The sequence below is a fragment of the Triturus cristatus genome, chromosome 2_1 (genome assembly GCF_964204655.1).
Source record: "Triturus cristatus chromosome 2_1, aTriCri1.1, whole genome shotgun sequence".
In the NCBI taxonomy this organism is placed as follows: Eukaryota; Metazoa; Chordata; class Amphibia; order Caudata; family Salamandridae; genus Triturus; species Triturus cristatus.
The window spans coordinates 998,282,100-998,299,735 of NC_140581.1; the positions used below are offsets into that span (position 1 = coordinate 998,282,100).

A 17,636-nucleotide genomic window follows, 5' to 3' on the forward strand; every position below is an offset into this window, starting at 1 on the left:
GGAGAGCCCTTGGTGGGTTCAGATGGCAAAAATTACTGCATCATTAGCAGCTGTGGAATGGGCATTTTGGCAGATTACTTAATGGAGAATTACAAATTTGGAAATAAAGTCTTCCGTGTTGGCACTCATTATATTTCAAATACCTCGCGCTCTTCCCTAATTCCTCTGCAGCCATATTCAAAGAACTGAATCTATACTAAATGAGAGCTGTAGCCCATCACCTTACAGTCGTTTCTTGTTGATTTAGCTTGATTTTTCTGTTTTCCCCTTTTCTTCGTTAATGTTAAAGCTTTACTATGCTTAATGAGCTGTATGTGTACAGTTGTATAAAAGGCTTGTGTAGCTGAAAGTTTTCAATAAGAAGTTGATCTTGAATAATCTTAAATGGGAATGTACTGGAATTGCATTGACTTTCCAAATCCTGACGCCGCCATATGCTGTAAATAAATTCCATGGTTGTTTGAATTGTGATTTGTGTTGGGCAGTGATCAGGCGAAAGTGTATCTGAAAAAGTGGTAAACCATGCTATCAGTCTTTTGATGTTAAAAATAAATAAAAAGCATGATGTCTATAATGGTGTAGACTTTCAGGAGGTCACCGCTGTATTTGTATTCACACAATTAATCCAAATGGGTTTTATTCACTTGCGGTTTTATCATGACACTCTTGTAAGGATCAGTCCCTATGGACCAACATTGGAAACCTGATTAAAGTGTTATCTGCTTGGAAGATTTTCAGGAGTACTTGTACATTGCCATTTCAACTTGAATTGAAAGGAGAAGAATAATTCACTGATGACGCCATCCTTTTTTTCACCAGTGACCCCAAGATGACCTGCAGAAACCTCTAGTCCTTTCTCGGTTCATTGTTGGCATTTACCGTAGCTTGAACTAAATAACTGAATTGGCTTGGATTGACCCGTACCCCTAAAACTGTAGCAGGCTAGTTAAATTGTCCGCTCATATGAGAGTTCCCTGGGTGAATCCCAACATTGTACCACTTAAGTACCTCCACATTTTGCACTTGACCCAGGAACCCAAAACATAGTCAGATTAAAAACACTTGCATATCAGGCTATGCTTCATACTGCAGTCTTTATTGCTACCATATTCTGTTTTTCGTCATAGTGTGGGGCTGAAGTGCCTCCTTATTGCATTGTAAGCTAGTGTCCTTCCCTCTATGCTTGCGAGCCCCTTCCCAGCACTACCTTCATTTGTAGGGTCTAGCTACATACCGCTTTAGCTGCCTGTTAGCAGAGCTTATGCCATCCGTGAGCCATAGAGGGCACTGGCAAATCGTGCACAGCTTTACGCTTATACTTACTGTACCATTACCATAATAATATGGCTTTCTTATTACATAAAGTAGTGCCCACAGTTAAACCAGCACTGCCTTAGGGTGCCATTGCGGTGTGTACTGTGTATTAATGCACAGAACAAAACTCTTCCCATGTTTGTCGCCTATTCATTATATTGCTCTAACATTGACTGATTCATAGCAAAATCGCAGTGTACCAATCAACTGGTATTTGTCCCCCAACTCTTGCTCTGCCCTCTACTTCCTTGACTTAATCTTCTTGTTTTTTCATCTTCTCAGATAATGCATAATCACCTTCACGATTCCTCCATGCCACTTTAGCAATGAGTTACAATTGTCTCGAAGCTTTCCCCACGTGATGTTTATGCACTGCCTCATGCTTAGCCGCAAAAAACACTTCTGTGCATCAGCTTGCTTCTTCAATCTTACATTCGTTTTCTGCCTTCAGTGTACCAGTCCACTTAAGAGAGCAACTTGCAGTTCTTCATCACCTCAATTGCCTCTTTTGTCTGTTGTCATCAATTGAACAATGCCACAATCTAATCTTGGGTATTGTACTTTCTCTTGTGAAACATTAGAGGGCATTCTAATCCTGTTCTCACAAATCCTGCAAAGTTCCCCAGGTGTCTTTTGTCCCAGATGAGTAAGGCGCCTAGCAATGTAGCACTCTGCTCTATTGAGTTATAACCTTTTTATAGCAGTAATCAATGTAATACTCCTTCCCACTCAAGGAGGCATTCACCCCTTACCCTGTCCTACTTGTACTGTTTGTATAATTTTCTCTTGTTGCATCCCTTCATTGAATCACTACCAGGTGGCCTTCAAAATTCAGCTTCTGATATGGACCACCCCAAGAATGGCGTCCGCACTATCGGCACATTAACTCAGGAAAAGAGACCGTTCTCAAGAAGAATAGTTTCATAGACCCTATTTTCCTAAAGTATAGCTGTTTTCCTTACACCCCTTTCTTTCCAATGCATAATCTATCCCCTCTTTAAGAGTAACGAGCCAAAACATTGGAATAAACCCTTTAACTCTTGGAATCTTTAGTCTCTTTTCACCAAAGTCTTTTCAACATGATATCATTCAACAACAAAAAAAGTGAGATGGGTGCCTAGTTGTGTTAAAGACTGAATTGGCCCTAGGGCCATATATTGCGCAATCTCGATAACTTCTGTGTGTTCTAAAATATTCTAACCAGTTTTAGGATTTGAGATTGATGCATCTTGGCCCTACTGTGCCATTTGTGCTCCCTGGTTTGACACATTTGAAGTGCAAATATGTTAATTTAGTTAGAAATAGAGCTCATTAATCCAGTAATCTAACTTTAATATTTCAGTTTTACTTGGAGAAAAACTTATTGTGTCTTAAATTTGAATATAAATAGATTGAGTATGCCAGGAGAAATATAAACAGTGCCAACCAGAAACTGCAAGATGCCCAGGAAAAACTATATCAGTCTTGGTTCGACTGGAACAAAAGCATGGTCCAGAGTGATGGGGAAGTGTGTAATGGCACAGAGGTAGGTTCTTTTCATTTGGTGCTAATTTTATTTAACAGTTTTCTATAGCGGAGTAGCTGTGAATTGGTATTGGGTCACTTATTGTAGAGAACGTGGATGAATAATATAGTTGAGGAGCAATGTACACATTCAAGTTTTTTCTGTACAAGTTAGTACGTCTGTGGCTGGAATTGTTCCTTGACAATTGTATGCGAACCCACAATTATGTGCAGGTGTAATTTTCTGTTTAAAGTTGAAAGCTGTGAGTTGCGACCTGTGTCTGGTACAAATATGTGTGACCATAAACAAACACCTTATTTCAGTACAAAACGTTTGGGCATCTTGACACATGCTACTGATAACTGCCTGGTTTTGTTTTTAGGATGTTGAGTCTCGCACCCTGGCTATCGCCCGTAACCTGACGAAGCATATTCAGACCACCTGTATTACATTGGTGTCCAGCATACATGGTCTGCCCCACAACATCCAGGAGCAGGCTCACCACTTGAGCTCAGTGGCTGGCGATCTATACCAGAACTTCCACTTGACCTCCTCTGTCAGAGAGATGTCGGACAGTCTCATTGCAACCACTAAAGGACAACTGGACAAAATGAAGTATTCTTTGGATGATGTGATGGACTTTGTTGTCAACAATACCCCACTCAACTGGCTGGTAGGTCCCTTTTACCCCGAGTTAGGTGGGTCTCTGCATGCTGAGCTCGAATGGAACTGGGAGGACAGTTCCAGCTAGGATGCTGCCGCACTAGCTAAACAGCCCAATATCATATCACAGAGGGTTATCCCGAACTGTTTTTTTATTTTTATTTATTATAGTGCTTAATGCTGTTGGGAGGTGATACAAACTGTTTCATTGCCCACCTTGTTCAACTTGCTTTAGTGCTACAAATGTGTGTATGATGGGTTTCCAATAACGTACCATAAAGCATACCATAAAACTAATGAATGAACTGAATCCTGTGCCTGTTGCCAGTGTGAATTATATCTCCAAATCCTTTTGTCTTCAGTTTTTGGGATAGTCTTCTCTGTTAATTAAGGCATCTATAACCCCCTTGTACATATCCAGTATTTGTGTGGTTGTGGTTCTTTTGTTGCTTTGTATATTCCTTGTGTAGCACTTTGCCCCTATTTATGACACATAACTGGTAGTTGCTTTCAGAAAGAATTTTCTTGAGCTCATGTACTGACTCATAAGCCTCAAAACAGAAATGTAAAGGCTACTTTGCATTGGTGAGTGTTTAAAACAGGTGGGGATATGACTTATGAAGGCATGGACAAATCGATGCATATGAGTGCCATATAGCTACCTCCGGTTCCAGTTTTGCTGAAAGAAAATACATTCTCTGCTATTTTTGATCCATCTGGTGGGAGTACAGAATCGCAAATGACTTGTTACTGCAAGTTTACTATATAGTTGCTCAGATTGGATAGCTCTGCCTTTCCTGGCATAAGCCTAGCTGAGTGTGGTGTTGGTTGGGATTAGCCATATTTTAGCTGAATCCATTGGAAAAAATCAAAACTTTAAAAATCATAATTGCTTGAGGGGATGGCAAGCAAAAGATGCCAACATGCATGACCTTGTTTATGGGTTAATCCATTCTTTAGACCTTCGTGTGTAACGTAGTGGACAGTTCTGTAGAGCTTTATCCATTTGCCACATGCCCTCTTGTCTGCCTGATTGACATATCCCATAACATCTTAATACTGTTTTAGAAAGCTGTTATGCCCTATGTTGATTAAATGTATATTCCTGGCTTTTGCTAAACGTTTTGAGTCCTTTTAGCTTAATTGATGTTCTTGAAGCCCTTAGCTTCTGCAAAATTGGGGCCACCCCTATTCTATGTCACCAGCAGTTTGATGCGCTGACATATTATTTTAGGGTCTATTACCTCGGGATACAACAGTCATGGGGTAATCAAAATAACAAATATTCTGGAGAAAAACAATGGGGAGGCGTAAAGGTGATTAAATAGTTGCTGTTAAGGGAAAGGTAAAGTCAATATCCTAAAATAAATCGCAAGCTTTGGCACACATGATGGGTCTTGCCTACGAAAGGTATTGGCTTTGTCAATGTTTTTTAGTTATGTTGTACAGCAGCCCAAAAAAAGTCCTATGACGTAGGCACCAGTGTCTGTGTCATGGCAACCTTTGTTTTCAATTTTTTTTTAATGTATTTTTTTTTAATTGCTCGATGAGAAGCAACGCGGACAATGGAGACTGGGGGCAAAAAGGTATTATGATGCACCAGCAGTGTGTGCATCTGAGTTTTTTTTTAATGGATGGTGAAGGGGGGCAACATGGACAGCGGTGGAGCAATAGAATGGAGGGAGGCAGTTGGGGGCATTTACACTTACATCGGAGTGTTGGTGGGGGCAGTACTGACTGAGGGAGAGTGGGTTGGGGCAACCTGGATAACTGAAGGAGGGCATTGCAAAATGGAGGGAGAGCGAGTGGGGGGGGGGGGGCAACATGGACAGCCAAGGGTAGTAATGAGGGGTGGGGGGTGTCAAGCAGGACAATGGAATGAATGAATGAATGGTTGGTTGGTGGGAGGGAGTGGTTGGGAGCAAAGAGACGAAAGAAGGTGGGAGGGAGGAACTGGGGGCATAGGAATGGACATCTGAGGGTGGGCAGGCAGGAGGAACAAGAAGGGGTCAGTAGTACACGAGACAACTGAAATGCACGCACTCCCTTAGAGTGCTTAAGCACAAAGAAAAAAGTAGCACATGAAAAAAAGAGCAGTGGTAGGACACAAGCAATGCATCCATGCTCCAGGGGAGGGACAAACACATGAGGATGAAGGAAGCCCATGGCAGCTGGCCAATAAGAGGCACGCAAATAAGTGACAACGAAGCCAACTAATGGTAGGCAGTGGGTAACTTCTAAGCACATAGAAAACAGAAGATCTTGCAAGTGCTGTTTAAGGAGGGATCTAAAGAGGTGCAGCTTTAAAAATAGTCCTGTTTATATGTAGCACAACACTGCCATCTTCGAACCGATATCGGATAAAGACAAGATATTTATTCCGATCTAATTTCTAAAAAGAAACAGTTTGGATTCGAAAGGAATTGCTGCTACATTAATCTGAGATTAATCGGTCCTTAATTAACCCACTTTAAACACTTGAAACCACATGCTGCTGCGGGAGATGCTTTTTCCATTTGTTTCAGTTTTTTTTAATACTGCTGAGGCACCTCCTTGCTACAACCTGGAAGTGCTTTGGTATCAACCAGTCAGTATTTCATGACTGGATGGAGAAAACCTGTTTGTACTTGTCTGTACACTCCGAACTCCATTACACCTACAGAGGCAGGCATATGATGCCTAAAATAATACATCAAATGTGACAAAAGGATAAGGATTCAGCTGCAATCGAAGTAGTTCCTCCGTGTAGACGTGTGATGTGACAGCTAAGCAACACTGCAACTGGAAAAGGCTAGTTTGCTTTTCTCACTTTAACTAGTTCTCTTGTTTCTGTATCTGGATGGTCCTATTCGACCTTGTGTCTGGGCTTCAGCAAACAAAGGCCTCTATGCCCAATCTGAAATGAGCATGCGCTCTATGGAAGTTTGTCTTCTGTTGGTAGCGAAGTTACACAAATTCTCAAAGGATTATTTTTTTGAAAGGGTACTCAATAAGTGCTTAACCTTTTCCATAGATATTCGTTTCCACAACCTGGTGTACTAAAGTGGTGTGCTGAAACTTTTTATCCCACAGATCCACTGTAGTCTATTTCACTTTTTTCCCTTAAGGACTTCAGTCTTCTTAATTGCCACCAAATCTCTAACCTGCCTCTCTTGCTCTTTTACACCATGTTTAATATCATACCTGTACTGGTTTTGAAGTTCCTTAATTCTTTTGGTAACGATGTTATGTTGAACCCTCGCTGGATTACCACAAGTCAACCAGTTAGGAGTCCAATTAGTACCTGGTTCCCTTCCTCTTGAGGAAACAAATGGTGACATGCCTGTAAGAGAATTGGGCAGGGTATGGTATGGCCATACCTTGTCTCGTAATAATTTTTCTACACAATTGTGACACACATTAGCTAGTTGGATACAACATTCCTTCATTGACCTTTTGGCCCTCTCCACCAACCCATTACCCCTAGGGCAATACAATGCTGATCTCTGGTGGCATACAGACATTTTCTAGAAACTCTTTATGGAGTCAAAGGTAAATTGTGCACCATTATTAATATGCTAGGAATGCATTCAATAGAAAAAATACCAGTCAAAAATTATAGCAAAACCGTGGTGGTAATTGGGCCACGTAAAAATGGTGAACACTGTGAGTGATCATCCACGAAGACAAATGTGAAATGTTTGACAACATAGTCTGTTTATTGATCCAGTTATGTCCGAACCTAATTTGCCCCATGATTTAGATGGAACCTCCACTGGGGCTAAAGGATGCTGGAATTTGATCAATCTATCAACCCACAAGCATAGCAGTCTCTTACTTTATGATCAACTGTAACATCCATGTTGAGAAACCAACCAGCAACTCGCACTCTACTCTTGTTGAGACTTTTTCCCAGATGACTTTCAAGTGACATTTTCGCTTATTCTCTCTGGATATATGATTTTGCTTGCTCTTGATAAATACAAAGTCACCTTGTAAAGAAAGCTCTTGTTCGAGGCATATGAGCTGCAGATTGTACACTTAGCATAGATCGCCATCTGGTGTTGGGCCCGGATGTTTGCAGTTTGTTTTTCTTCTTGGACAGTCTTTGGAAGTCACGAGTTTGGTGACTCCTCCTTCGGTCCGTACTGCGCATGGGCTTCGGCTCCATCCTCAGATTGTTTTTTTCCGCCATCGGGCTCGGATGTGATACTTCGTGCTCCGGCTTCGAACTTCTACGGTTCCAGCCTCGACGGAAAATCCTCGTTTCTTCGAGTTTCTTCATCTCTCGAAGCGGCACTTTCTCCATCCCGTACATCGGCACCGGCCTTCGGGCCCTTCTCGACTCCGGTCCCGGCCGATGGAAAGGACTCCGTTCAAAAAGTGCCCAAAATGTGGGTCTAAATTTCCCCACACCGACCTCCATCAGGTGTGTAACCTTTGCCTCTCTCCAGAACACGAGGCTAGAGACTGCCCCGCCTGCAAGTCTTTTCGATCGAAGAAGACCATCCGAGATCGAAGAGCTCGACGCACCATGGCGCACTCATCCTCTGCAGCTCCACCGGACATCTTCGGAGACGGCGCCGAAGCTTCGGGGCAAACACACACCGAGCAGGAGGAAGACGTCGTCAGCGCTTCCGAGGCCGACGACTCCGACGTGGAGGACGTTACACCGGCGCAGCGGGCCGTGAGTACTATGCCCCCTCCCACCCCCGCGCCGAAAACCAAAGAGACTCAGGTTACTCCCTCGCCTGCCGGCCTGGGCAAAACCAAAACCAAAGCTTCTATCACCCCACCTACGGGCCCGGTGTCGAAGCCTCCAAAGTCTCATGGCAGCTCGGGATCGAGCCAGCCGACGCCCGGTGCCGAAAAACAGCATCCGGCACCGAAGAAAGCAATATCCAGCTCGACTCCGAAGCCACCGGTGCCGAAGCCTGGACACTCGGTGCCGACCAAACACAAACACAAATCTGTCGGCACCGACGCCCCGGCGCCGAAACCTCATTCGACGCCGAAACACCAGGAGACCTCAAGAAAGCATGGCGCGCACACACCATCGAAACCCTTGGTTCCGAAATCACCGGTGCCGATAGACGATCCGGCACCATTGGCTCTGTTTACACCAGACCCTTTACAAAAGACTCTGTCCAAAGATCCAAACACTGGGCTTTTGACTTTAATTACCAAGAAAAGACGCCTTGATACTCCGGCTCCTCCTCCTCCACCCAAAAGGAAGGACTCTGCTACTTCTCCCCTCAGAGTGCCCTCCCCACTACCGCCTCCCCTACCTCCTCCACCTCCTCCACCCCCTCCCAGGTCTCCGCCACCTCTACCTCACTACGATCCGGCCCCATCCCCAGATCCGGATGACGGGGACCCGGACAATTACCCGGCGGACGCCCCAATGGATCCCACTCCACCAGGGACCCCAGACCCATGGGAGGATTACAATAACCCTGATATACCAGATATACCTCAGGACGACCTATACCCATCCAGGCCGTCTCCTCCAGAGGACTCCTTAGGGTTTCATCATTTAGTGCAGAGAGCAGCACACTACCATGGGGTGGACATGCACAGTGAACCAGTGGAAGAAGACTTCCTACTGGATACATTTGACATGCAAGACAAATCCACTTCTATTTTACCCATGCTTAAGGGTGTCACCAAGCACGCTACAGAGGTGTTCAAAGACCCTGTCAGGGCCAGAGTACTGAACCCTAGAATAGAGAAGAAGTACAAAGCGGCACCCACAGACCCTGCATACATTAAGGGCCCTGCTCCCCTAGATTCCCTAGTTGTCTCCACAGCTAGAAAGCGGGCTAACTCCCAATCCTCAGGAGAAGCCCCACCGCCAGACAAGGAATCTAAACTTCTGGACGCGTCTGGTAAACGCACCGCCTCCCAAGCTGCAAACATGTGGCGCATTGCAAACACACAAGCACTGCTTGCGCGATATGACAGAGCACACTATGACGAACTAGAGGCTCTTATGCAGCACCTTCCAGAAAAACACAAGCGCAAGGCTCATGACCTGATACAGGAGGGTAAACTAATTACAAACACCTCCATTAAGTGTGCCCTCGATGCAGCCGACACTGCTTCTAGAGCCATAAATACAAGTGTCCTGCTTCGTCGCCATGCCTGGCTCAGGATCTCAGGGTTCAAGCCTGACGTCCAGGCGTCCATACTCAATCACCCCTTTGACCAGCAAACTCACTTTGGGCCAAAGGTAGACGAAGCGTTGGAAAAGATGAAAAAGGACACAGACACAGCAAAGTCTATGGGGGCACTCCAAACACAAGCCTCTTAACGTTCCTTTCGACGCTCGTCCTTTCGTGGCACAGGCAGAGGCTCCTCCACCGATAACGCCTCTACCTCCTACAAGTCCCCTCCTCAAAATACCTTTTCAAAGGGCAATCAAAGGGGTGGTTACAGAGGCAACAACAATAAGGGCAGGGGCAAAACCAACAACACCCGTTCTGCCACCCCACCCGCACAATGACTCCCCTCCGCTCCCCCCAGACCATCCCACTCCAGTCGGGGGCAGACTACAAGACTTTATCCACACATGGGAGTCCATAACATCGGACAAATGGGTGACCCAAATCATTCGGTCAGGGTACTGTCTCGAACTAACATCTACCCCACCCAATATCCCACCAAGGCACCGTCCAATGTCTCAAGAACATTCCACACTGCTCAAACAAGAGGTACTCTCACTCCTCCAAAAACACGCTATAGAGCAGGTCCCCGTCAATCAACAAAATCTAGGGGTCTACTCCCTATATTTCTTAATACCAAAGAAAGACGGTACCCTCAGACCCATTCTCGACCTCCGGCCTCTAAATGCCTACATACATTCAGACCATTTTCACATGGTCACCCTACAACAAGTCCTCCCACTCCTCTGCCAGGGAGACTTTCTCACAACCTTGGATCTGAAAGACGCATACTTTCACATTCCAATACACCCCTCTCACAGGAAATACCTCAGGTTCGTGGTGGACGGGCAACATTACCAATTCACGGTTCTCCCCTTCGGGGTCACCACCGCACCACGGGTGTTTACCAAATGCCTAGCAGTAGTAGCAGCACACCTCAGACGTCAACATATTCACGTCTTCCCTTACCTAGACGACTGGCTGATAAAAGCCGCGTCCTACGACCAATGTGTGCAACATACAAACAGCACCATCCAACTGCTCCACCAGCTAGGCTTCACGGTGAACTACCAAAAGTCCCACCTCATACCATCTCACACAAAGCAATATCTCGGGGCCACTATAGACACCTCCAAGGGTATTGCCTATCCAAACTCAGCCAGAATCACAAGCATTCAAGCCTTACGCAAAACATTCCTTCCTCAACACTCTCTTCCAGCAAGAGTGTTTATGAAGCTCATAGGAATGATGGCGTCTTGCATCTTCATAGTGCCCCATGCAAGACTCCACATGCGTCCACTTCAAGAGTGCCTAGCACAACAGTGGAACCAGGCCCAGGGTCAGCTAACGGATCTGGTGTTGATGGACGGCCGCACACATCACTCTCTGCAGTGGTGGAACACCACAAACCTTTCCAAAGGGCGGCCGTTCCTGGACCCGGTTCCTCAGGTGATTCTAACAGCGGACGCATCGCTCTCCGGCTGGGGAGCGCACCTCCTACACCTCACCATGCAAGGTCTATGGACGCCACAGCAAAAAGCGCTCCACATCAACCATCTGGAGCTCTTGGCGATCTTTCTAGCCCTAAAATCCTTCCAAAAACAGATTTCGGGCAAAGCAGTCCTCATTCGCACAGACAACATGACTGCGATGTATTATATACAAAAACAGGGGGGGGGGGGGAGGAGCCTAGCGCGCATCCAAGATGGTCGCGTGAGCACAGGGCTCCCCGGACCCTTGCTGCTCCTCGGAATTTATCCTGAGAATATCCTGATGTGGTTTATGGAATCTGGTAGATGAAGACCGGCTGAGCACGTATCTCTTTTCAGAACTCGAATCGGACCTGGGAATCCTGAGTTGTCGTTGTTCGAACTTTTGGGACCCACCCGACGGAGGTGCCCGGGGCGAAGGTGAACCGTGGAGCCGTGTCGTAATTGAACAACAGCGGCTGCAGTACGGTGCCAGTGGCCGCCCTACCACTTTCGGTTTCACTTTCGGACTTCAGGGGGCTGGCCTGCGAGGGCGCTTGTTGTGGCGGGGTGTTTCCTTGGCCTCTGCACGAGGCCTTGTCTCCGCCTGCCACAAGTGTGCCCATCGCCTTGGGTCCCCCCGCACCGCTATCTTGTGGTCCCTGGTGAGGCGCTGGTCTGCGGTGCCCCTACGACTCTTGATCGGCGGTCCCCTTCGTTATCCGTGAACACATGGGGGGCAAGGGGGGCCCCGAGGGCCGTAAGACTAAGGCCTCCCTCCGCGGGGGACCGGTCCAGGCCAACAACATGGACCGCTACACTCAGGGCAGAGGGTCCCCTGGAGCGACCGCCCCCCCCCCCCCGGATGCCGCCGGCGGTGGCACGACCGTCTCTCCGGGGCTTTCCCTGCAGGACATCATGGGCGCCATTGATGGCATCAGGGAAACCATCGCCACGCAATACGAGGCCCTGGCCCGTAAAATCGACACGGTGGCAATCGATGTCACTTTAATTCGGGCAGACCTCTCAAAACTAACGAGAGGGTTCAGGCTCTCGATGTGCGGACCTCCACCCTTGGTGCGGATGTGTCGGACCTGCAGGCCGCGCTGGGTGACATTAAGGCGGTCAACGACCAGATGGCTCGGCGGCTGGAGGACTTCGAGGGACGGGCCCGACGCAGCAACATCCGTGTCATAGGCGTACCGGAGTCCTCTGACGACCGCCCGGTTGACCTCCTGGTCGAGGAACTCATCCTCCAACAGTTGGCCCCTGCAGGCCTAAGCAAGTTCTTTGCCGTGGAGCGGGCCCATCGAGTTCCGGGCGGTCGGCCGCGGCCGGGGGCCCCCCCGAGGCCTATCGTGGCCAAACTGTTCCACTATAGAGACCGAGATGCGATTCTGCAGGCCTCACGGGTCCACGGCCCGGTTCGTCATGAGAACTCCTCCATTAACTTTTATCCGGACTTTACCCAACTTGTCCAGAAACAGCGGATGGGATTCCAGGGGGTGAAGCGTCGTCTCCGTGAACTGGGCCTAAAGTACTCTATGCTCTACCCTGCAAAACTCCGAGTGGAACATGAGGATCGGACTGCCTTTTTTGACTCTCCTGTGGCCGTGAGTGACTGGCTGGACTCGCTGCCGGACAGAGGTGGCCGTCCCGGGCCCTCTGCAGGCGCCGAAGGTGACGGGTCCCCTTTGGAGTGACTTTTGTTCCTTGAATCTGCCATTTTGCACTGTTCAGCTGGGTTTTACTTCTTTTGTTCATTTTGTCTCGCTAGGACCTGTGTGGGGGGCGGGCGGGGACGGGTCCCTTTCCTCCTCCGGGGTCTTTTCGTAGAATGGGGTTAGGAGGGCGACAGGCACACTGCAAGTTGGGGGGGGTTTTCTGGCCCGCAGGGGTGCAGGGTGGGGGGAGTTGGATTTGGGGGGGGGTTGGGGGGAGGGAGGGGTTGTTTTGCTGTGTTTTTTTCGTTTGCAGGGCGAGGTACTGATTTTTGTCCAGATTCGGGAACTGTGCTACTGAATGGGGGGCCTTTGATCTATCGGAGGGGATGGGGGGGGGACGGGTTGAGGCTGATGTCATGGAACGTCAATGGGTTGGGGGACCGTATCAAACGGGGTGTAGTACTGCAGTATTTGCGCCGTCTGACTCCTGATGTGGTGTTTATCCAGGAGACGCATCTGGTTGGTAATGTTTGTCATGCAATGAACAGGGGGGGATACCGCCTCGTGGCCCATTCTGGTTTCACAACTGGTTCCAGGGGGGTGGGCATTCTCCTGCGATCCTCACTTCCGTTGGATATCACTAGGGTAATCTCGGATGACAGAGGGCGCTGTGTGTGTCTGACTGGAAGGTGGGAGGGGCAGCCCCTTTCCTTGGTCTCAGTTTACGTCCCCCCGGGCCTCCAGAACTCCACCTTTGCGGACTTGGGTCGAATGCTGCTTGAACTTCCGGATAGTCTTTTGCTTATGGGCGGGGACTTTAATTCGGTGGTTTCGGGTGACCTGGATCGTCACCCACCCAGGGCCCTCCCCGCTGCCCAGGCATGGCTTGGTGGACTGCTGGAGACCTTCGGTCTGGTAGATAGTTGGAGATTAATGCATCCGAACCAATGTCAGTACACCTTTCACTCCGGGGCGCATGGGAGTCTTTCTAGGTTAGACTATTTCCTTATGCCCGCGGCACAGACTGGTCGGATACGAGAGATTAGGCACCTGGCGCGGGGTATCTCCGATCATTCCCCGCTGTGGTTGCTCTTTGACACCGAGTCGCGGTCTGCAGGGCGGATCGCTCCCATCAACCTGTGGTACCTGCGAGACCCTACGACTCGCGACAGTCTGGTTAAGGCTATGGACCAATACTTCCTTGAAAACGAGGGGTCGGTGTCGTCCGCAAGGTCCCTGTGGGAAGCCTTTAAAATCGTAATCCGCGGACACGCCCTCTCCCAGATAGTGGTGGCTAAGAAGCATAAGAGTGAGGCAGTGGTGAAGCTGGAGACTGACATCTCGGGGCTGGAGTCGGCCTTGGAGACGGGTGTCACTCCGGACGGGCTCCATGCCCTCAGCCTGAAACAGTTTGAATACAGGTCTCTTGTCACTGACGCTGCCAAAACGATGTATAGGGAGCAGCAGGGTCGATTGTATGATGCCGGGGACAAGGCGGGAAAGTTGATTGCGTGGCTGGATAAGAAGGAGAGAGTGAATCGTGTGGTCCCGGAGCTGCGTGTCTCGGATGGAGTGTGTCTGACTGAGCCTGGCGAGATTGTGGAATGTTTTGCTGACCACCTCCGGGCCGTGTACTCCCCGGTGACTGATAGGGACGAGGAAGACTCTTGCCTTCTGCTGAGGGATATTGCTTTGCCCTGCCTGTCCGTCGAAGACCGTGAGCAGCTGGACGCCCCCTTGTCTGTAGATGAAATTGCATCTGCGATTCGGTCCCTTCGTTCGGGCAAGGCGATGGGTCCCAACGGTCTGCCTATTGAACTATATAAGTTGCGCCTGGATAAACTCGCTCCCTTCCTCCGTCGTATGTTTCAGGAATCCCTTGAGGCAGGCTCCCTTCCTGACGACCAGCGTCTGGCTACGATAGTCGTGATCCCCAAGGACGGTAAGCCACGAGACCGCTGTGCCTCCTATAGGCCTATTTCACTGCTAAACGCAGAGCCTAAAATCCTGGCCAAAGTCCTTGCCAATCGTTTGTTGAGCGTTATCTGCGATCTGATTCATCCTGATCAATGCGGCTTCATCCCTCACCGTAACACCGCTCTTAACTTGCGGCGTCTTCACGGCGCCCTCGCCAGGACGGCGTACCTCTCCGAACCGGCCGTGCTGGTTTCTTTAGACGCCACGATGGCCTTTGATACCATCGAGTGGCCATTCCTCGGTGCTGTTTTGACCAAATTCGGTTTTGGGGAAGGATTTCTTGGCTGGGTGAAGCTTCTTTACACGGGACCCATGGCTCAGGTGGTGGTTAATGGTCTGGTCTCTCGGCCCTTCGCTCTCGGTAGGGGTACGAGGCAGGGGTGCCCGTTGTCCCCTCTGCTCTTTGCTCTTGCCTTGGAACCGCTCGCTGCTTGGCTCCGCTGGGAGCCCTCGCTCAGAGGGATTCGGTGGGCCCCGGGCTTCGAGGATCGGGTCTCGTTGTATGCAGACGATATTCTTCTGTATCTCACCTCGCCGCGGCAGTCGCTTAATGTTCTCTTCGATGTTCTGACTTCCTTTGGGAGAAATTCGGGTCTAACGATCAACTGGTCTAAATCCTGTGTCTATCCTATCTCCGGCGACCCTCCTCTCTTGCCGCCTCGGCTTCCGATCCAATTATCTCTGTCCGGCTTTAAATACCTGGGAATATACGTCTCGATGGACCCGGTGGCTCGCTATGAGCAGAATCTCCTGCTTCCACTTCGGCGTTTGAGGGAGGACACGGCTCGGTGGTGTAAGCTGCCCTTGTCCCCGCTGGGTCGGGCAGCGCTGTTTAAAATGATGTCCCTTCCCAGATTCCTCTATGCACTTCAGAACTCCTTCGATGTCATTCCTGTGTCCTACTTTCGGGAGGTGGAGAGCCTGCAGAGGAGACTGGTGTGGGACGGACGGGCTCGTATCGCTCTGGCAAAACTTACTCTCCCCTGGTATGACGGGGGCATCGCGCTTCCCGACATTCGCAGGTATTATTGGGCCTCACAGCTATCGGCCATTAACCATGCCACGTATGCGCCTGGCTTGAATCCGGCGTATGAGATGGATAAATTCCTGCTTCCCGGTGGAAATTATAACAGGGCACTTTACTCCAGCTCGGCTGGACGGACCCTTACGGGCCCTACTAAGATTGCGGTACGGATCTGGAGGGCGGCCAATGCAGCCATGGGCTGGAGTGAGCGATTAACGTGTGCTACTCCCCTGTTTGCCTCCGACCGACTGGGAAGCCTCTGGACAACGAAGGGGTTTGAACGTTGGGACACGATTGGTATTAGTAGAGTGGGAGACTTATGGATAAAGGGTGCGGTTAAAACATTCGCGGCGCTCCAGAGCGAATACGAACTTACGGAAAGGGAGTTCTTTCGCTACGCCCAGGTTCGGCATGCCCTGCTCTCGGTTTTTGGGGAGGGGACCAAGATCCCGGCTTCTTCGCCCCTCGAGGACCGCATGCTTGATGGTCATGTCCCCGACAGTACTATCTCTTTAATTTATAAAAAACTTATCAATAATCGGGCTGACCTCTTGGTGCGCCTCCGGGAGGCGTGGACGGGGGATGGGGTGGAACTGGACGACGAGGACTGGCAGTCCGCACTGTCGTCCCCCAAGGAAGTGACCATTCCAGCCCGTCTCCGCCTGGTCCAGCTTAAGATTCTCCACCGGGTGTATGTGACGGGTCCCCGTTTGGTCTCGATGGGATTTTCTGAAGACGGGCTCTGTAAGCGGGGATGTGGGCTCAGTGCCACCTTTCTCCATATCCTTTGGGAGTGCCGCGAGGTGGCTGAATACTGGCGCCGGGTTCATGAGGTCATGGGACAAGTCACCGGGGTTGCGCTGTTGCCAGAGGTGCGTCGCTGTGTCCTGAATGTGTGGGAGCCCAATGATTATAACGCGGCTCAGACTCGGTGGGCGGCCCTGGGGAACATGATTGCCAAGAGAGATATAGCGCAGCTATGGGGTTCCCAGCGGCCTCCCACCGTGTCCGTATGGAAGGAGAACATGGACTGGTGCATGTTCAGGGAGAAGACTGTGTATGTGGCTCGTGGTAAACCGGGGGCATGGGGTAGAATCTGGGGGCAATGGAACGCGTATCGTGGAGGTATCTGTACTCCCCCCCCCCCCCCCCCGCCCCCCCCCCCTAGTGGACACCGATATTGCTTTGTCCCCCGGACCCTTGATGGTTCCTTGCGACTTTTGGAATAACCGACTATAGACGTTCCTCTCCCGTGACCCCCCCCCCCCCCCCCCCGACCTATCAGTACTCCTTCCTCCTGATAGCTATTTGAAGGTCTGAAGTAGAGTCCCCCGGAGGTAGCCTGACCCACACTTTTTTGTCCTTATGCCTCGCCTTTTGTTTTTATTTGTTATTTATGTTAAACCTATGTATCCTGCTTCCCTAGGACTATCCGGAGCCGTGTACGGGACTGGGCCCCGGGAGTCGACTACTGCCTTAAGTACTGTATGAGCCTTTCTGAATCTAGCGGCCGGCCCCGGTGGTTGTAGGCCCATGCTTGTAATTGATTTATTGTTCAATAAAATTTTCAAAAAAAAAAAAAAAAAACAGGGGGGGACACACTCTCCCCAGCTCTCCCGCTTAGCCCAGAGCATATGGAGATGGGCAATTCCCCAAAACATCTTTCTCCTGGCACAGCACGTTCCAGGCGTACAAAACACCATGGCAGATCTGCTCAGCAGACAAACGCAACAACTACACGAATGGGAACTGCATCCACAAGTTCTTCACCCATTCTTCCAACAGTGGGGGCATCCTCAGATAGACCTCTTCGCCACCCACGAAAACAAAAAATGCCCAAGCTTTGCCGCCAGATACCCACACCCATTGTCCAAGGGC

The 17,636-nt window shown here is 49.5% G+C and overlaps 1 protein-coding gene across 2 annotated transcripts in view; it reads left to right on the forward strand.

The window, feature by feature from the left end:
• Positions 1–17,636, forward strand: part of LOC146866217 (perilipin-2-like) — a 115,435-nt gene that overhangs the window by 41,057 nt on the left and 56,742 nt on the right. The window contains exons 7-8 of one of the 2 annotated variants that reach the window (XM_085634691.1): positions 2,705–2,839; positions 3,201–3,491. In XM_085634691.1, coding sequence (XP_085490817.1) covers positions 2,705–2,839; positions 3,201–3,491 — 426 coding nt within the window. The remainder of the gene's footprint in view (positions 1–2,704; positions 2,840–3,200; positions 3,492–17,636) is intronic. The other variant, XM_085634700.1, reaches the window with a different exon arrangement.